Consider the following 22,579-nt stretch of genomic DNA (forward strand, 5'->3'; position numbering starts at 1 on the left):
ATAACCATGTTTAGTTTGCCAAATAAAATAACTATTACATTTAAATATACATGCATCATTAACATTAAGTGCATGTGTAGTAAAGAATTGATTTGTAAAAACTGCTGCATGAATGAAAAACCTAAAATCACTGTCTGTGTAGAGTTGTGTATTCTTCCCATGTTTTATGTAGGTTTTTTCCCCAATTTGAATATTCCCATTTTTCTCCTGCATTGCAAAAATGTGCATGCACTACTAATCCCATCTATGCATTCCAGGGCAGCTAGAAGACCATGCCTATTTTGGCAGCTTTGACTATGAAACGGTCCTGGATAAACCATGAAACTAACAATTCTAAATTAGACCCATGTGCGTGAGTGTGACTAGTAATAGACTGGAGCCAGGTATTCCTAGGAGGTTTTAGGATTTTGGCTTTGTTTCATGGACTGCATGTTACCTAAATTTATTTTTATCATATCTGTAGATTTTTTTGCCAGATTACATGTGTATGCTCTACTACCAGTAGTAATTTTTGCTTAAAAGTTTTATAGTTTGAACTGTACAAAGTAATTCCAAACCAACTTTCATGATTTAATCCACAGTATTTTTGTTGTGTTTTCCACACAGATACTTGTTGATCACAGTTGGAGTAGTTTATGTGCGGTCATTTCCGCAGTCTCGTAAGGATATTCTTAAAGATTTAGTGGAGATGTGCAGAGGTGTACAACATCCCCTGCGAGGCTTATTCCTCAGAAACTACCTTCTGCAGTGCACCAGAAACATTCTACCAGATGATGGTGAACAGCCCGAGTAAGTATTTATCCTTTTGTGAATAAGACTGTTTTTGTATTCTTCTGAGCATGTATAGTTTAAGTATGTACTCTTGTACTGGATCCATTTCCATGCCCTCAGCTTCTTTAAATATTACGTTTGGTTGTTTAGATATATGATTGCCCTGCGACTCTCTTGTTTTGTGTGACTAAACCGCATGAGTGTTTTTAGAAATTAGATATATAGTTGGATAAATATAGAAAATACGGAAGAAAACCCAGCTCTCCTAACTGCGAGGCAGCAGCGCTAGCACAGTGCTGCCTAAATTAATTCTACTTTCCCCTATTTCATGTATCCCATATATTATATTATAAATAATTATAAACCACTAAAAAAATTGGCATGCTTTAAACATAATTGGACAGCCCTCGCTGAATAAAGTTTATTTTCAGAGCATATGGCATATCTTGCAGCTATAGTATAGTGCAGGGTTGTGCAGGAGTCTTCCACTTCAACAAGATTAGTTGGCAAACTAGCTAGATGACATAGACCAGTTAATTGAATGTATGCCAATTAATATCCCAAATACTTAATACAGGTTGAATATCCCTAATTCAAAACTCCAAAATGCTCCAAAATCCAAAAAAAGAGGCTACATGACATCACAAATGAAAACTTCCACACTAGAGTGTGTTGTGGTTTTTATTTAAAAAAAACCCCACAAACAAAAAAACTTTTCTTAGAATCGAGTATGAAAATATTCATACTGCTAGAAAAATCTGGTTTATATAACCTGCTGTTTTGCATATTCCTGTGCAATTTACCTTTACAGATCCAAGTCATCTTGTAATTGCTTCCCCTGTGAATATAAGACACACTAATGATGATCCAAGTGTTAGTGTATTCTGCAAAGCATCAAGCTCCACAAAGAAAAGATAAAAAGACCCGCGAGACAAAAAAAGACTGACCACGGAGCGTCTCGTGGGGACCATAAACATGAGACTTGGTGCCAAGAGATTCTCACGGGGATGTAGAACATAAGATTCTTGCAAGACACGCCCTTCTTATCAAACAAGAGCAAGGACAGCCAGCAAAACATTCAGTCATGTAAAGTCACGTTCCACACACAGATCCTGTGCTCTCAGCAAAGAAAGAGCAGCGCGGAGAAAAGAGACCCAAGGCACAATACACATGCAGAGAAAGGGACAGAATATGAAAGCAGTAAAATTCGAAAGTATTGTAGCGTCCCAGCCAAGCTGAAGCCTTTTTTGTTTTAAGTGACTGTTAGGTCCGATCGAGGGAGGGCAGAGCACGGAAGACTGATAGCTGGGTGCTGATTGATGCGGTAAGGGGGAGGCGAGACCCGTGGGAGGAGAGGTTGGAGAGGGTGCTAGAAAGTTGTGTTTGTGGTTACGCAGTCGGAGATTTGTTAAAGTAGAATTTTGTGACACTTTATTATGTCAGTCGCTACAGTATCAAAAAACGGATAGTACAGATCGCATTGACGCAAACAAAAGGAAATTAGTTTAAGTCAGAGAATTTCAAAAACGGGGTTGAACTCGCATGCATTTATTGGTTACTTTGCAAAAAAATTAACTGCTGACGATGTGGATCGTTTTGTCTGTGCTGAAATTCCAAACAGAGAAACCTATCCTAAATTATGGTACAAAGTCATTAAACACAAGTCTTGCAGACCTCAATTAAAAGATTCAGCATATCTGGACACGAAAGATTCCAAATATTGTTTTTACAGAAGTTCTGAAATAAAAGTGAAGCTAATGAAATGGCAACAATTCAAAGAATAAAAAAAATCTTACAAGTGTGCATCTGGAAAACCAAACCATGGGTGTTGGCGAGCGAAGTGAGCAGGGGTAAAACCCCCTAGTTGCAATAAAAATTCAGTTAAATACATCAGAAAAGCCACACTGCTGTAAATTGCTTTTATATGTTGGCAAAAACATGTTATCATTTATGTATGTACACCTACACCATATGAAAACAGAATGTAGTGACTTGGTGGCTTCCAGCACAGTGGGAATGATGGAGTGAAGCTTGGCTGAGGATTTCCTGACCGGTCTGCCAGTTTTATGAGAAATGACAACAGGTAGGCGATATAAGCTGACAGAAAAAACAGTTCTTCAATACAAATATACATCATTGATCCTCTAAAATAGTCGCTATGTCATATTCATCACTTTGAGGTTTAATATGTTTGTCATGCCAATGGACATTATAATGTAGTGTAGCGATAGGATAAAGAATGTGACAGCACAAGCTGGCTGTACAAATTAGGACTGGTAGTGGGAGCAATGGGCACAATGTAAACCAATAGACTCTCTCTTGGTGGGATGGAAAAGAGAAGGAATGGTGTGGTAAAGGGAAAGTGACGAGCATAGCCACGTGAATGTCATGAGTGAGAGCAGACCGCGAATGTCTTGGTTTTAATTAGCTGTGTATAATGCCCCTTCCAGTGAACTGAGCCAGCACAACTTAGTGAAGGCGTACCTCACAGAACCATGGGGAAGACTGTACATAGTTCGGTTTAGTATTTCTTCTTCTAAATCAGTTCTGTTTCTTACCACCCGTGTCTCCCACCCTAATTGTGTGTTGTGTTTTTTTTTATTTTCTTCAATTGCATTCTCGCATGTCTTTCTTTCCTTTACCTCTGAAAAAGTCACTTCAATAGTAAAGGCTCAGTTATATGAATAATTTTGCATGCGAGCTGTATTTTGGGTGGTTTGGCTATATTTTCATACTTGATTAAGGGTGTCCTCGTGATCTTTCATTATCTATATTTAAATATTCCAATATACTTCTTGTCCCAGACCTTTTCAATTAGTGATACTCAAGCTGTATCTCAATTGTGAGATTCAATGAAAAAAGCTTTTGAATTTGCTTAGCAGGTCACTTGCAATGCATATGTAAATTGCTTATTAATTGCCCGGTTTGTTTAATAGTTGAAATTGTTTTGCAATTGTTTCAGTTGCAAAATACAAATACCAGGTAGACAGTACTTTATTTGTCCCAGGAGAGAAATTTTAGCTTGGATAGAATGCTGTATTTTTTATTATACAAGAAAAACTTGAATTGAGAGTAACTTGGTCTGCAAGTATTTTGCAAGACGAGCTAAAATTTTTAATAAATTTTAACTTGATAAATGAGCAAGGTCTTGCAATACGAGTAGTACGAATACGCTTTGTCTGCCGAGCATCACGTAGGGATTGTGGGTAACTGTCTCCCATGCTCATTCTTAATGGGTGTGCCTCACTCATATAGTCAACATCTGTATGAGCGTATACTGTTTACTATAGCATGACCACTTGTGTGGTGTGTGCGGTAACGTGCGAGTCCCTGTCATGAACCCAAAAACACGAGGCTGAGTCTCAGTACTTTAGCAAAATCCTCTTTATTCAGCGTGAAACAGGAACAGCATGGTTATTTATTGCAGCGGGATCTACCACCCTCTTATACAGAGACACAGCAATCAGGCAGGGTCGTGACCAGGTTAGTGGCTAAGTAATACTGTGCTCTTGCATTTGTAATGTTCCTTGCATCACCCATTGACGGCAGTCGCTAATAGCTTGACTGCAATCTTTTCTGATTCACTTTTACAGCGAACTGCTACACCACTGGGAGCTTGTAGTTGCTTTGGGATGATCTTCCGAGTGTTGTTCCATTGGGGGGGGGAAAGCCCAAAAGAGTTTAGAAACCTTACAGTGCGTAAAGCATTTTTTTTTATTTTGTGTCCAAGTGTAGTGACTCTCTTCAGGTAAAAGTAACTGTCATTGGATAGGTTTCCTTGTTAAAGTCGCAAAAAAAGAAAAAAATTCCAGTGAGCCAACAGATTGCAGTGATTCCGTTAGAGTGAAAGTCGTCCCACACAATAACTCTCCTCTTTCTCCTCTCTCTCGTCTCCCTCACACCAGCCACGATTCTTTTCAAAGTTAAAGTGCAGTTTAATTTGTTTTACGTATTTTTACTTTACATTTTGTATTAATCATTTTTATATAAATATTTGTGAAACAAATTATGAGTTTCCATTATTTCTTATGGGGAAATTCGCTTTGATATACGAGTGCTTTGGATTACAAGCACATTTCCGGAATGAATTATGCTCGCAAACTGAGGTCCCACCGTACACATAAACGAGAATGTTTGTTTGCATTATATGTATAATCTTTGACGATGTTCAGTGATAAAGCAGACTTGAAGTTTGTATTTTGACAAATTGTAAGTGAAAACGTAGTCCTCTAAGTCTGGATCTTTACAGCTCTCCTATGATACACGGTGAAAAACTTTTGCCAATATTTAAACCTTTCAACATGCTTAAAGCAATGCAGCACCGTACTTACAAAACATTTGGTTAACACAAATTGAATGTGATGAATCTAAAATTGCATTATGTTTTGCAATGTAAAAAGATTTAAAATTATGCATACCAAGATATGTGAAGTTAGATTGCATAATGCAATGTGAAACTGGCTGTTTTTCACTGAAAATCACTTGTTAACTAAAGCCCACATCTGTGTTGAAGCATGTAGCATGTAAATCTGAATTGTAAAATCTGTAATTTCTTTGCTGAAACTTCATACAGTGATCACTTGTGCATATGAGAGATATAAAATATTAGAGTTCAGCTGCACTTAGCTGCTGTGCAAGAGGCCACTACTCAAAAGTGAAATTAGAAAGCGAAGCGTAGACTGATTGCTAATTCTACTGCTAGAGTAGTACAGAATGCGTAAAGTAAGCCTTGGATGTTGGTTAACCCAGAATATTTTTGATAATTTCTTAGCAGCAGAACATTTTTAGGTAATTCCCACATATTTAATATAATATATATGTGATATTTTTCAGTTCCAAACTAATTTTTTTGACCAGAAGCAGAACTCTGACTGAAAGATACAATTTATAACAATTTCTGTTGAACAACTAATTTTTTTCAGTTCTTAATTCTTTTTTGCCTCATTATAACAACATTTCAGTTCCAATTTTAATTCCCTATTTGCAGTGTGATATTTTTGTCCATTGCTACTCCTTTTGCTGCATTGTAAGTGCTATGTTTTATTATTAGCTTTCAAAAATAAAATTGCTATGCACTTTAATATTTTTCCTCCCCATTGACAGAGAGGAAACCACTGGAGATATTAATGACTCAATGGACTTTGTCCTCCTGAACTTCGCAGAAATGAACAAGCTCTGGGTTCGAATGCAGCATCAGGGTCATAGCAGAGACCGGGAAAAGCGAGAAAGAGAAAGACAAGAATTGAGAATTTTAGTTGGGACCAACCTTGTTCGCCTAAGTCAACTGGAGGGAGTAAATGTTGATAAATACAAGCAGGTGGGTGGTAATGTGGTACTTGTTTAACATATTCATTTAGTTTTAACAAATGCCTACAACTTGTATTGTCTACTCTGTAAAGTAGTACAAATGGTATATTAATACATCATGGAACAGTTTTTTGCTGATGCCTATTTCTTAGACCCAGATCTTATTTTTGGTTAAATAGTGTTGAGGTTAAAGAAGTTAGTGATCACTATCATTTATAAGACAGGTTTTCTTTCATGCTATCTGTCTAAGGCAAATAAAGCACTCTTCTCTTTTAGCCAGTTAGACAATTTTGGTAGATTATAACAGAAATTGCATTATTGCTTTTCTTCTTACGGTATATTTAAGTAGACACATTTTAATTTAATTCAAATCCAAGACTCTGGTTACTGACTTTCTGGTTGGTTCCTTTAATTCGTAGAATTCGGAATGTTCAGAATGTAGCACAATTTTGAACTTAATATTAATTTCAATTGTCTTTTGTTATTATGTAGCATGCAGTATATTCAAGCAAATCTACTTTTTTTAAGTATGGGTTCATTTTAAAGTAGTTCATATAAAGTGTTATTTTTAAAAGCCTAGATATGTAATATACACTTTGACTATGTTCTCCTGGCACTAATGTGATTGTTTGTTTTACTGAAGTTTTAATATACACCTATGTCTAAAGATGTGTTCTGGTGCAGTTTATTAGAATATTTCCTTGGATAAATACGGTTAGGCTTGCACTTAGTCTTGTAAGCTTGTTACAATGACATCTGCAACCAGAATGCCTTGTAATGTGGTTCTTGTTAAAAAGCTGTAATTTGACGGCCTTCAATCTCTGTGAATTCAGGATCTTCATATTCCTGCTACAACTCGCCACAAAATCCACCTTAATATCTTATTTGCTTGATTATTTCATTGCATTTATTAGTAAACAAAATGTTACTCTTTGTGAAGACAGTGTGGTGAATATATTTGTAGCTTGCTTTGTTTTCTGTTTAGCTTTCAATCACTTTTTCATGCATAATACATTTGAATCCTCCTTGTCATTAAACTTAATATTTTTAAACTTTTACATGGTCAGTCATCAAATAACATGATAAACTAAACAGAAATGTAAGACACATCAGTTTTTTTTTTTGTTTTTAAACGTAGTTGGAATGCATTGTTATGTGGTGTTTAAAGTGAAACTTCTTCACTTCTTGAGTTTTACTGGTTTTTATAAAGGAAATTTTATACAATTTGCTTAAACTTGCATTTTTTAATTTTCTTTTTACATTCTAAGCAAAACTAAATGTTTTCAAGTTTTCTTTAAATATGAATGCAAATGATTAATAAAAATCAGCATAGTAGTAGTTTTTTAAAAGAGGAACTTTCATTTGCAATATTCTCAAATGTTTCATGGATAATTGTGCAGGAGTACATTATTCAAAGACAATGTACACAAATGTTAGGAAGGCAGTAATTGTTCAAATGTGTTAAACTTCGAGGATTCATTGTTACAAAGAACCAGAGGGCACCTTTGCAAATTAATCCTTTCTAAAAGCTTGTTCTCTCTGCTTTTACTTTTAGATTGTCCTGCCTGGAATTTTAGAGCAAGTTGTAAACTGCAGAGATGCTCTGGCTCAGGAGTACCTTATGGAATGTATTATCCAGGTAAATGCTTTTAAGAATTTATTAGTATTGTGGTATTTTTATTTATTTATTTTTTTCTTTTTCTCATCGATTTATATCTGAAGTCAAACTTATCTACTCATGGAGGAAATTATTAGAAACACGTTGTGTATCTCCTTATCCACGCAGTAACCTAATCAGTCAATTATGTTGTAGCAGTACAAGGCATAAAAACTTGCAGATACAATTCAGTCACTTTAGTTAATGTTCACATCAAACTCTAGAATTGCAAGAAAATGTGATCTTGGTGATTTTGACACTGGCATGATTGTTGGTTGCAAACAGATTGGTTTGAGTATTTCTGTATCTACTGATCTCTTGGGATTTTTGTGCAGAAACGTCACTAGAGTTTGGGCAGATTGGTGTGAAAACAAAAAACATCCAGTGAGTGGCACTTCTGTAGACAGAAACACCTTGTTGATGAGAATGGGTAGACTGGTTCAAGCTGACAGCAATGCTACAGTAACACACAACCTTTTTACACAACCGTTATAAGTAAAAACGCATCTTGGAATGAACAGCATGTTGAACCTTGAGGTGGGTTTCTACTCCTGTCAGCCAGATATAGAAAGCTGAGGCTACAGTTTGCCCTGACTCACCCAAACTGGACAGTTGAAGACTTGAAAAATGTAGCTTGGTCTGATGGATCTCAGTTTCTGCTGAAGTACAGAATTTGGCACCTACTGCATGTCTCCATCCACCCAGCCTGCCTTGTGTCAGCAGTCCAGGCTGGTGATTGTGGTGTTTCTGCTGTGGGATTTTTTTTTGGGCACACTTTGGGCCCTTTAATACAAGTTAATCATTTCCTTGAATGCCATGGCATATTCAAAGAATTGTCCTTGGTCTAGGACTCCGCTGAGGTTTGACTGGCATGGCTTACTAGTTATGTGTTAATGTTATCGGAGTGCACTGTGCTAGCAGTAGCTGAGGCACCGGGGCCGTCTGACCACAGTTCATTGAAGACTGTTAATTCTTTTGAGTTAATGCTTTACTGTAAATGTTTCAACAAGCTTATTGTACAGCCTTCTCTTAATAGAAAATATCTTGTCACAATTTCTGCATTTTACATTGTCACTATTTTCTCTAATGAAATATAGCCATACTTTTGAATGTTTGCTGAGGGCCATAGTTTACAGCCCATGTGCTGTGCAAAACAAATGGATATGCCATTGACACATGATGTAGGCTACACCGTTGTTGCAATGCAGGTTCAGGGGTAGAAGTGTGTGTCTACATCAAGGATGCTTGTTAGACTCCTATAGCAGGTAGAAAATACATTTGTATGAATTGATAATTGGAACCACAATTCATCTTTTTCCCAGTGCTTGTAAATTTGGAACCAGTTCTAATTTGAAACCAGTTCTCAGCCTATCCCGATCCACCTTATCCAACTGTCTAATATCCTCTTATCCAGAGCAGGGTCACTGAAAAGTTGGCAGCATTCCTAGCAATCATTTAGTACAAGGCAGGAACAATTTCTGGGCTGGGTGGCAGTCAATCGCAGGCTTGCACGCAAGCACACTATGGTAAATTTAGCATTACCTGCATGTCTTTGGAAAATGGAAGGAAACTGTAGCATCTGGATGAAACCCATGTCAACATGGAGAAAGCAAGTTTGTAGGTACTGGTTTAAGTCTTCAGTTTTCTGGTGCTTTTGAGACCTACAGGTATATTCTACTTTGGCATTAACACATAACTACTAACATTTAACTTTTGCCATGTAAAAGTCAAACAAGTACTGCCAATTACCAATTTACCAAGTACTAGGTAAAGAATGGGTAACAATACACACAAAAACAAAAGTGATGATCTAGGTAGATACGATGTTCAAAATGTGAAAACCGCAAGCTTTGAGGGGATTAACTTTAATTATGATCGTCTAAGTAATTGTCCACCTTCAGTGCTGTACTTTTTCAGTTTTTTAGAGATTAAAAGCATCACCAATTTTAATTTTAAGCAAGTTTTTATAAAACTTAAAGCAGCGTTTGAAATAATGTAAATGTTTATACAAAGAATTTATCTGTATTTTCATAGATTTTGCCTGTTATGTAAAATATTCAAAAACAATTTTTAAAGTTATTGACTTGACTAATCACATTTATATAAAATTGTATTTTTATGTCTTATTTTGTAATGCCTTTGTAGATGGCTTGAATATTTTATTTTATATCCAGTAATTTTATATCTTTACACTTTAATTTGAAAGTTAATGTGGAATGGTATCACTTTATATTAAATTATTTTATATTCAAGTGGTAGTACTTACAATATACAGTATCTGTACAATATGCTTTTCTCATTGAGCTGTTTGATTTTTTTTTTTTCCCCCCAAGGTTAAAGTGTTTTGTAATAAAAAGATCTTCTCTTTTGTGTGTTTTCCTAGTGTATCAAACTTTTCATCCAAAATATGTATTCTTGCTTTTGCAGAGCTATAGTCAAATACTTTCTTTTGTCTTGAACATGTACGTAAATAACAAAATTTAAGATTTGGGTCAAATTAAGAAAGAATTGATTAAAAAAGCTCAAGTTAGTGAGTGGACTGTCCACTTTTAGTTAAGAGGAGCAAACTAAAATATGCTTTGAGAGTTCTTTGATCCTTGATCTTTTCTCTCCTTCTTTTAGGCTACCTTGGTTGCTCCTTGTAGTTGTTATAGTTACCGAACAATGTACTGGTACCAATTGTACAGTAATTACTGGTTATTTTCTCTAAAACAAGTGCTCTTGTGTGGGGTTCAGCAGTACAGAGATAGCCATGCAGTTCTTTTAAAATTTTGTTCCTTGTTGTTTTTCAATTTCCTCTCTGATGTTAAAAGAATACATGTAGAACAATAAAATATTTGTTTTTGTTAGGTTGATGAAATATTTCTCCAATAAATATTCCTTTGCAATAGATTTTGAAGTATATAACAAGAATATACTGAACTAGGTGGAATGCATCCTGCCCACCTTGTTTTTTAAATTTCATCAGATTAAAGCCCATCACCCCCAAGGTATTACAGTCTTGTATTACCTTTTGAAAATAGGCAATTTGAAATGGAAATGTGTTTTGGTAGATGTTGCTCTTTAAATTTCTCCACTATCATGTATATGTAAATTATTGCTTTGGCATGATTGACATTTTGGCTCTTTCCCTCCCCTGTCAAATACACAAACCACACTAGCATTTCGTGTTATATGGAAATGTAAAATGTGCTATGAAAGGAGTGCCAAATAATAGAAAAACAGCCACTCTTGATATTGGAGCCTGCATCACCAGGGAACTGATTAAAGTTGAAACTTGTACAAAGCATATGCTAGCAAAACTAGTGTTTCAGAGTGTATTTTTTGGATATATGCAGGCAAAGGTAATTTCCTTGGATTATGTATGAGTTTAATGGAAATAAATTCCACTTCCAGTAAATTTTTACTGTACCTCACAGTTTGATATGGTTTTAATGTTCAATTTAGCAAGTTATAGATCCAACTATTTAAAGTGCAGTGAATAGAATGTAGTGTGTGGGTTTTTTTGCCAATTTTTAATGAAATCATTTGTTTCATGTGGGAGAAAATGGTGCATTAGTGTGTGAATACTGTATATTTGTATATAAATATATACAGTATTGTGTAAAAGTCATAGGCATATGTAAAAAAAACAATGTACATTGAAGGCCTTTTTTTTATTAAAACCCTCAGTTCTCCTAAATTCACTGTCATGCAGCTTTATGAGCAAATTGTAGTTCTTTTTTTCAAACAACTTGGAAAACATGCCACAGTTCTTCTGCTGACTTTGGTTGTCTTGCTTGCTTCCATTTGTCTGGATGGTCTCAGATGTCCTCAATTTGAGATCAGGGCTCAGTGGAGGCTATATCTATTCTTAGTGTAAATCTGCAGTTGAGGACATCTTCACAAAAACACCCATCTTCACTGGTTTTGCAACATTTTAACAGTTTTATATTTTTTTGCTTAATTTTTTTGTGTTTATGCGAAAATCACAAGCTTAAAAATGTAATGTGAAGTGTCAGATCTGCTGTTCTTGTATTTACCAACACAACAGATGGCAGCGAGCTTGCTTAGTCAGGACTAACGGCCAGATTTCTACAGATACTCTCACAAGTGACTAATAAATTGACAGAAACGTCATAATCATTGCAGTTGGTTTATTCTTTTTCATGTTACTTATATTTTTTGAGCTTAAATGTCTGATAATTCTGTCTCATCTTCCTGCCCCCTCTGCTTTGAAAGGTGCTCTAGCTACAGTATGCCTCAGCGGTTGAAAACCCTTTCTGTAAAGCAGTACTGACAGCAAGGCCTGGGTAAAAATATATATTTTCCGATTAATCGTTATTTTTCATGGTAACGGTTCAATATCGATTCTTAAAGTCTCAAGATCAATCTTGTGAATCTCTATTGTGCTCAATTCCCATATGTATATTTTTGCTTATCGTTTTTGCCGTCTGATCCAGTAGATGGTGCTAATGTGCCTGTAAATCTATACCAATAAAAGGCAAAGCCCTCACTCACTCACTCACTCACTCACTCACTCACTGACTCATCACTAATTCTCCAACTTCCCGTGTAGGTAGAAGGCTGAAATTTGGCAGGCTTATTCCTTACAGCTTACTTACAAAAGTTGGGCAGGTTTCATTTCGAAATTCTACGCGTAAGGGTCATAACTGGAACCTATTTTTCTACATATAATGTAATGGAGTTGAGTTAGAGATGGCCGTGGGGGGCGGAGTTTCGTGTGACATCATCACGCCTCCTACGTAAGTACGTAGAGAACAAGGAAGAACTCCAAACAGCGATGAGCACAAAATGCCATTTCACAACTGAGAAGGCAGAAAAACATTATGAAGCAAATGATGCATACAAGCATATTCATAAGTACAGTTACTGTGGAAACAAAGCATGGCGTGAACCGTGTTTATATTAAATTAAGTTCATAGACAGGCTGCCACTAGCGTTTGTAATTTAGTGCCTGCCCATATAAGGCCGTCCATCAGCGGCAATCCAATACAAACACTGCCGGTAAATATTCACGTGTGAAGGACTGTGCTTATGCAGAGGAAGATGAAATGGTCAGGGTGGTGTTTGGCACAGACTCATTGAAACTGCGAGAGAAACTTTTAAGTGCCAGGTCTTAGCTGACATTACACGAGATGGCACCAGCACAGCTGGGAACCTTCGATGCAAGAACACCAAGCGGCTCATGTGAACTGACTCAGTGCACAGACAAAAAGCAACAGTTCCAAAGAGTGCTGAACAAAAACCGAATTACACAATTGAGAAGGCAGCAGAAAAATATGACGCGTCTGATACATACAATCATATTCATAAGTGCGCTACTGCGGAAACAAAGCACACGGTGGAAAAAGTGAATGTCCCGCTAAAGGAAGACAGTGTAAAAAAAACCCGTGCATGCAGTTTGTCACATCTCAGATAAAGAGGAAGACGAGCAGTTTATTGATGCAGTAAGAAACTAATCGATGAATGAAACCTCTTACCTTTACAACGATTGACAAACACGGAATGTAACTTGAACACAACACATCGTACAAATACGACCCTGATTGAAACAAATAATGATAATCAAATCCTTGATGACAGCAACATTCAATAACACTCACAAAACAATTACTGTATATTGACAATCATGTTAAGTTATTTTTAAAATGTTCCCTTTTCTTTTTCATAACTTCTACTTCTCCAGTGCGATACGCGGGTATATATATATAAATGTGTGTGTGTATATATATATATATATATATATATATATATATATATGTGTGTATATATATATATATATATACCCGATCTACAGTACATACTCTCGCATAGACAAGCCACACGCTGTGGCGCAGTTGTAGAGTCTTCGTCTCTAATGCTGAAATTCGAGGTTCGATTCCAGAGAGGGATGCACTGAGTATGTACGCGCGCTACCCGATTCATTTTACCTTCGCATCTCCTTGGTTTTGGACGTATGAAAAAATATTCTGTTAACCCAGAATCATGTTACGTTATTTTAAAATGTTTCCTTTATTAGCACAAGCACAGCTGAGAAGCTTCCATGCATGTACTCCATAACGCATTAAAAAAATAACGCATTTAATCACACTTTCAATTCCAAGCAAACGGGAACTTTTGTCAATGCATGATTTCCTGGTACATCCATTACACTGATGCACACATCACAGCTACAAAAATGTTAGAGTCGGAATAAAGCGCTCCCTACGACTGATCATTTCGACTACCCGAGCAAAGCCTTGATAAAAGCATGGTTTTGTGCACACTGAAAAGCAAGCAAAATTAGATGCATTACAGAAAGCGGACTTTGTGGCTCTTACTGGGGATCATTGGACTTCCGTGACCGTTAGTAATTCTAATTACATCTAATTACAAAATGTTCAATGATCACACTGTTTTAGTCTAATGTACAAAATAATTTTGGCTAATGTTACTCAGAGTTTAAAGAGTAAGCTGGTCAAATTACCTTTTATGTTTCTGACTTATTTTTTTAAGAAGAAAACTGCACTTTATGTTGAAATTTTGGTTATTATTATTTAAAGACAATACTATTCTGAAAATGTACTTAAAGTACTTAAACTACCACTTTATTTTTAAGTCTGCCCAATTTTAACCAGGGATGATATTTTTGTTTCTGTTTTGAATTCAAATGCAGTTTAAAAGCTTTTTTTTCAGAAATTAAAACAGCTTTAGTTTACAATATTCATGTCCATGTCTATTATTTGATTCTGTTGCCCACTAAAACCATTTTAAATTAAAAAAAAAAAAACATTTGCGATTTGGGGCAAATTTACGTGTCTTGATTACATACGATTAATCAAGATTAATTCTTACACAGCCTCTAATTAATTGGATTAATTTTTTAATCAAGTCCCACCCCTAATATATATATATGTAGATATACATGTAGATTTGTATATATATGTGTATATACAGTATATATGTAGATATGTATATGTTGTATATACAGTATGTATATATGTGTGTGTGTTTATATACAGTATGTGTATATATGTATATATGTATGTGTGTATATGTATATATGTGTGTGTGTATATATATATATATATATATATATATATATGTATGTATATATATGTATATATATATGTATATATGTGTATATATATGTATATGTGTGTATATATGTGTATATGTATGTATATATATATGTATATATATATATGTATATATATATATATATATATATATATATATATATATATATATATATATATATATATATATATATATATATATATATATGTGTATGTATGTATGTATATATATGTATGTATATATATATATGTATGTATGTATATATATGTGTGTATATATATATATGTATGTATGTATGTATGTATGTATGTATGTGTATATATATATATATATATATATATGCCAGCAACACTCATGACAATGACAAAACAATTACATTAACAATCATCTTACGTTATTTTTAAAATGTTTGCTTTTCTTTTTCATAACTTCTTTAACACACTACTTCTCCGCTGCGAAGCGCGGGTATTCTGCTATACTTTATAATTTTGTTCTAACTGAAATCGGTGTCTTGGACTCTTAAATCAGATATGTGGACTTGCTACAGATGCAAGCGGTGCATAGGTGAAGAACAATTGGAAAAAAGCAAGGCCATGTGTATACTGTGATCAGACGTTAATTATTGTTGTAACAAAATTGTAAAAAAATCACTTATCCCGACGTCACCCATAAATGTAATTTTAGTTGACATCCAAATGAGTAGATATTAAATAATCTTCACTGGAGATGGCAAGTAGCTCCAAGTTTTCAATTAAATTCACCTTATGTCCAAAAAATAACAGAATCCTAGCAGTTTTTATCTGTAAAGATAAGAGACCCTACACATTTGAAAACAAGGGGTTTTGACAAATGATACAGGTTTTTGAACTGCGGTATGCTATACAAACCAGAACGCAATTGAGTGAATTTATTTTACTGAGGCTTTAAGAAGGTTTTAAGTAAAGAATCACCACATCTTTCAGGCCAGTGGAGAGAGTAGCTCTAACTTGCAATAACTTAACATCCAGGGCAGCAGATTTCTACATGACAATCGCACATTAAAAACTACTGGATACCTGTGGTGGATGTGTTTCAGATGGGCACACTGCATAACAGTCACAACGGGAGTAACAGAGCTGTTAAGATAACCTACTGCTGTTCCAAAAACCTTCCTATCATTTCCAATGTACTGTTCCATTGCATGACTGCATCAATCACAATTTTGTGTTTTGTCAAGTCCAATTAAGGTTGTTGCTTCTCTTTAAGCATGTGACTTAAAGCTGTACTGCTACGGTGGAAAACATTTGTAACGTGCTTCACCTGGCAATTGTTGGAATTTTCAGAACAGCTTGTGATACAAAAGTGAGCATGTGCTCGAAGCAGCTGGCTTGAAGTAGATTCATAATATTGGCATTATTAGTCACAATGGCCCATTCTTTTTCTAATGTCCTATTCATTCAATGCCACTGTCCACAAGCATCAGCTCTAGGTCCTCATTTTAAAATGCTTCCTTTTTGTCTGAGGATAGTCGGAACACAATTTCGAGACTAATTAATGTGACTGCTACAAGTGAGCAACTGAAGATGTGTGTAAGTTTTAGAATTATAGAAAGAGTTTATTTATTTAGCTATACACATCCGGTTTCAATGAGGGGGAAAAATCCTGCTGGATACATATACTGATATGGACTGGGCAATGTGTTAGGAACGAAAGGATCCCACATAGTTTGATGGAAATGAAAATTGTCAATCTACAGAAGGCTGAATTCAAAGACATCCCGAAAATCAAAGTGAAAAATTGATGCGCAGGCTAGTCCACTTTGCCAAACTTTCATTGCAGCAATTCCAAATCGTACTCAATAGTTTGTATGGCCCCCACGTACTTGTATGCATGTCTGACAATGTCGGGGCATGCTCCTAATGAGACGACAGATTGTGTCCTGAGGGGATCTCATCCCAGATCCGGACCAGGGCATCACTGAGCTCCTGGACAGTCTGAGGTGCAGCCTGGCGGCATTGGATGGACCTAAATGTCCCAGAGGTGTTCAGTTGGATTTAGGTCAGGCGTGGGGGCCAGTCAATGGTATCAGTTCCTTCATTCTTCGGAACTGCCTGCATACTCTCGCCACATGAAGCTGGGCATTGTCGTGCACCAGAAGGAATCCAGGACCCTCTGCGCCAGCACAGGGTCTGACAATGGGTCCAAGGTTTTCATCCTGATACCTAATGGTAGTCAAGGTCCTGTTGTCTAGCCTGTAGAGGTCTGTGTGTCCCTTTTATGGATATTTCTCTCCAGACCTTCACTGACCCATCACCAAACTGGTCATGCTGAACGATGTTACGGGCAACATAACATTCTCCACAGCTTCTCCAGACCCGTCTGTCATATGTGTTCAGGGTGAACCTGCTCTCAACTGTGAAAAGCAAAGGGTGCCAGTGGTGGACCTACCAGTTCTGGTATTCTATGGCAAATGCCACTCGAGCTCCATGGTGTGCTGGGCAGTGAATACAGGGCCCACTAGAGGACATCTGGTCCTCCGGCCACCCTCATGAAGTCTGTTCCTGATTGTTTGTTCAGAGACATTCATACCAGTGGCCTGCTGGAAGTCATTTTGTAGGGCTCTGGCAGTGCTCATCCTGCTCCTCCTTGTTCCTTTCAGACTATGATGATGTGATTTAATAAACTGTTGTAAAGCAACTATTTGATCTTGTAGGGTCGTATATATTTGATTAAGGGAGTTGAAATGATAGCCTGATTAATCTATTTGAAGTATAGCTATAGACCTGATGAATACATGCTGGCTTCACAATAATGAACATAGTTGCAGTTTGTTGTTCACCCATCCTTTTTAATAACCAACTTATCCAGTTTGGATCAACATGTAATGTGTTCATAGAAGTGCATATTCTCAGAGACACGCATTTAACATGACTGCTAAAGCAGAATACTAAATTGCTCAAATCAAATTGGCTAATGCTATATTTGTTTGTTTTTTAAAGTCATACTGATATTCATTACTGTAATAACCAAAATGTGCCAAATATGGTCAAACCACACTTATTTGGATGGTATGAAAGTGAAGGGGATTAAGTCTTCAGTAACAATTTAACTATTGCCGTCTAATTCAGTAGCAAATTCTGGAGTAGTCCACAGTCATAAGTAATAGCAAGGTCAGATCAGATAGTGAAGCTGCTTGAAAACAACAGAGCAAAGGTTGTTTTACAGGTGTATTGAAATTTTAATTCTGTTATTGACAAGATTGATTTCATTATAATTTATAATTTACAAATTTTAAGGGCAGGGAAATTTAAAGTATGGAGTTGGTGACATTTGAAATTGAGTTGTTTTGATTTGTTCATTAAATATAACTTTTCCATAAGTATTGTCAGCCAGCTAATGTTTCCTCCATACACTGATGTTGATCTCATAACAGCAAATGTCAAAAACTTGACCAAGTGATAAGTGTCTGTTTATATAAGCAGGTTTATAGAGTTTGTCTAAAAACTGAATTTGTTTGGAATTCACTAATTCAAATTGAAATGCCATTATTTAAAATGTTTAATGTCTGAATTTGTAGCATTGGTTTCCAGCAGTTTTTAGTTTTCAGTTGATAAACTATAAGTAAATACATTTTGTATGTACAGGTATGTGTACATGGTAAGAGAAATCAGGAAGTCCACGATTATCATCTCATTGTATATAAACCCTATGCTGAAAACCCCTAAAGCAAGTAAAGTTCCTCCCATTTGTTGTTGCCTTGGAGGAAAATCCACCCTCTCTGCCTTGAAAATTAAATCATGAAATTAAAACACTCAACTGTACATTTTTTTGTAAATGTACAAGTTTGGACACGTTGGTTCATAAATTTAAAAAAAGAATATAAAAAAATGAAAATGTACATAAGAAAAATTCAGACATACCCATGGACAAAAACCTATCTGTAATACCTCATTAGCCCCTATTCCCCTAGCCAGCCCAAAGTACCAAAATAAAAATGATGGTAATTCAAAACATTTCAGTTCCTTGGAGTGGTACAACCAAGAAGAAAGACAGACAATATCTGGCCTATGCCATTAGTCCTAGTCAACTTAAAAATTGGAACAGTGTGCTTTTTATTGTACTATATAATATATATTTCCATATACAGTGGGTAGAGAAAAGAATCGCCCTCTATAAAAATTAACATTTTGTTGCTTTACTGCGTAACATGAAAACACACACACTTTTTTTTTTAGCTTTATTTACTTGATGCAACATACAACATCTAAGTCAAAAATAAATAAGAAACCGTATCTGCTTTTCTGTGTTCATTTAAAATCTACAATAAATGTTTACATGATATAGTAAAAATTTGCTTGTATTAAGCAAATGTGTGTCAGTCTATCATGTATGTGCACTGGACCTTTCTTTTTGCTAATTAAATTATATTAGTTTAAGTAATTTGGGCATCTTTGCATGTGTTTCCTTTTGTTCTGAGTGGTCATCGTGCAGTGTTTGCTGCACAAAATGGATAAAGTTTCTGTTTACTAGAGCATATGAATTGTCTGCTGTGTGAAAGAGGCTTTAAGTTCTGTTCAGAACTGTTTTTGAATATTCTTTTTTGTGTGTGTTAAATTTGAATTAGCACCTTTTGCATGAAAAGAGTTTGGATCAATAATGCCAAGCATACAATATAATGAAATTTGCATTTTTTTTTAAATAAACTGTGTTAAAAATTAAAATACACTTTAACTTTTAAGTATTTCATTGTTGTGGTATCTGTAGAATTTATCTTTTTTTATTATTATTATTATTATTAAAGGTCTTTCCAGATGAGTTTCATCTTCAGACGCTCAATCCATTCCTTCGTGCCTGTGCAGAGCTCCACCAGCATGTGAATGTCAAAAACATCATAATAGCTCTGATAGACCGGTAAGGGTTTTTCTAATAAGAAGTAAAAATGATAGGAGACTTAACATGAAATTTGTTGTCAAAAAAAATCTATAAAGACCTTGTAACTTATAGCTGTAGTCTAAGTAAATGGTATGCTTTTGTAAAATGTTCGGTTTTAATAGTTCCTAATCCTTTTTTTTTTTTTTTTTAATTAAGTCGCACATTTTGCAGTTCTGATTTCATGTTTTGTTAAGTGTGACAATTGAAAGCATGAACTGTTCTGATATAATTTCCACCTCTAAGGTTAAAATACAGTCTTGTCTTGTTTCAGTTATCAGAAGCTTTTTCAATAGTAGTTAGTGGTGTCTCAAGGGAGAAAGGATTTTTATCCGTCATGAATACCAGTTATTGGAAATCATAAACCCATTTCTTACTAAAATTGGTATCAAGGCAAAAATCTCAAATTGGTTAGACTCTGATAAAGATTAATAAAAAAAAAAAAAACGTTAAGCTGCAGTCTTGCAAAATAATCATGACTAGTTTGAAAGGATTATGAAGATAAACTGTTAATGGATTAATCATTAGTGTAGTTCAGTGATTCCCAAACTCAGTCCTGGGGACCCACTGTGGCTGGAGGTTTTTGTTCCAGCCAACTTCTGTTTTCTTAATTTGACTCGGCCTAAATAAGTGAGCTGTTACTTGCCAATTTCTTTGTTTTAGGGGCAATACAGATATAGGAAAAAACCCACATTAACCCCATATGCTAAACTGCTAATAAAAATTTACCAAACAATTTTTTTTTTTTAAATAATATTTTCAGCTTTTTCAGCTTTTCATTTTAGTTTTTCCAGGTGTTCTGCTTATCTAATCCATTATTTATTAATTAGTTTGTCCAGCACTGAAGTAGTTGCAGCCTTCTATCATTCTGTGTTGCTTGTCTGGGTGTTTCCTCTGCTTGTTTTTAATTGTCATTATTAGGATACAATGAAGGGAGTAAATTACACAGGAAAAGGGCAAAACAACAGGAAAATGACAGAGAGAGAGGCATTTAAAACTAGAAAGAAAACTAATATTTCTAAATGGTTTATAAATGTAAAAATCACATTGCTGTGCTTTTCTGGATGCAGAAATAAAAAGGACTAGTAAAAAAAGTATAATCTGTTATAAATTCTCACTGATTGCGAATTTGCTTTGAGCAAAAACCCGCAGTCACAGTGGGTCCTCAGGATTGAATTTTGGAACCTCTACTGTAACACGTTACCAATCCGTTTTATGTAAAATGTGAAACAGAACATCTTATTTCCCTGTTGACTGGTAAATGGAGAGGGTTTTTTTTTTTATATAAACAGTCAACCAATGTAGTCTTCTAAAAATTATATTTATCTTGTTCTTTGAGATACCAGTTAATGTATTATGATAGCACACCAATTTTATGTATGGTATTTGTGAAAAAGTTTCAATGGGACTGCAAAATCTATCCATTAATTTTCTCGGCCTGCTTAATACTCCACTGAAAACATGTAATTATATACTTAGCCTGTGTAGTCTGCAGTGATGCCATAAAAAATTCTAATTTAATGTTTTCATGCATAATGGAGATGCATCTATACTAATAAAAGGCAAAGCCCTCACTCACTCACTCACTCACTCACTGACTCATCACTAATTCTCCAACTTCCCGTGTGGAAGGAAGGCTGAAATTTGGCAGGTTCATTCCTTACAGCTTCCTTACAAAAGTTGGGCAGGTTTTATATCGAAATTCTACGCGTAATGGTCATAACTGGAAGCAGTTTTTCTCCATTTACTGTAATGTAGATGAGCTTCAACGCCGTGGGAGTTTCGTGTGACATCATCACGCCTCCCACGTAATCACGCAGTACATAGAAAACCAGGAAGACCTCAAAAAAGCGCTGAAGAAAACATGCATTATATAATTGAGAAGGCAGCGAAACAATAAGAAGCGAGCGAGTGACATATACAACCATATTCATGAGTTCTGCTACTTCGGAAACCAAGCACGATGTAAACCTACACTTTAAATTAAGTTCATAGACAGGCTGGCGTTTGTAATTTAGTGCCTGCCCATATAAGGCCGTCCGTCCGCGGCAATCCAATAGCAAACTCCCACTAAATATTCACGGGTTAAGGACTGTGCTTATGCAGAGGAAGATGAGATGGTCAGGGTGGTGTTTGGTACAAACTCAGCGAAACTGCGAGAGAAAGTTTTAAGTGCCAGGACTAAGGTAACATTAAATACAGCCATGGACATAGCACGAGATGGCACCAGCACAGCTGGGAACCTTCGATGCATGTACACCGAGCGGCTCACGTGAACTGGACGCAGTGCACAGATAAAAAGCAACAGTTCCAAAGAGCGCTGAACAAAACCGAATTACACAATTGAAAAGGCAGCAAAAAATATGAAGCGTCTCATACATACAAGCATATTCATAAATCCAAAACAAAGCACACGGTGGAAAAAGTCAATGTCCCGCTAAAGGAAGACAGTGTAAAAAAACCGTGCATGCAGTGTGTCAGGTCTCGGATAAAGAAGAAGACGAGCTGTTTATTGATGCAGTAAGAAACGAATCGATGAATGAAACCTGTCATCTTTACAACGATTGACAAACACGGAATGTAACTTGAACACAGCACATCCTACAAATACGAACCTGATTGAAAGAAATAATGATAATCAAATCCTTGATGACCGCAACATTCAATAACACTCACAAAACAATTACTGTATATTGACAATCATGTTACGTTATTTTTAAAATGTTCCCTTTTCTTTTTCATAACTTCTACTTCTCTAGTGCGATACGCGGGTATATATATATAAATGTGTGTGTATATATATATATATATATATATGTATATACAGTGGTGTGAAAACTATTTGCCCCTTCCTGATTTCTTATTCTTTTGCAT

At 35.6% G+C, this 22,579-nt stretch overlaps 1 protein-coding gene across 1 annotated transcript in view; it reads left to right on the plus strand.

Annotated features, from left to right (window-relative positions):
• The window catches only part of vps35 (VPS35 retromer complex component), an 89,704-nt gene that overhangs the window by 39,439 nt on the left and 27,686 nt on the right, over positions 1-22,579 (plus strand). The window contains exons 5-8 of the mRNA XM_039763140.1: positions 607-789; positions 5,875-6,088; positions 7,634-7,717; positions 19,578-19,687. Of these exons, the coding sequence (XP_039619074.1) occupies positions 607-789; positions 5,875-6,088; positions 7,634-7,717; positions 19,578-19,687 (591 nt within the window). The remainder of the gene's footprint in view (positions 1-606; positions 790-5,874; positions 6,089-7,633; positions 7,718-19,577; positions 19,688-22,579) is intronic.

Source organism: Polypterus senegalus, chromosome 9 (assembly GCF_016835505.1).
Source record: "Polypterus senegalus isolate Bchr_013 chromosome 9, ASM1683550v1, whole genome shotgun sequence".
Classification (NCBI taxonomy): Eukaryota; Metazoa; Chordata; class Cladistia; order Polypteriformes; family Polypteridae; genus Polypterus; species Polypterus senegalus.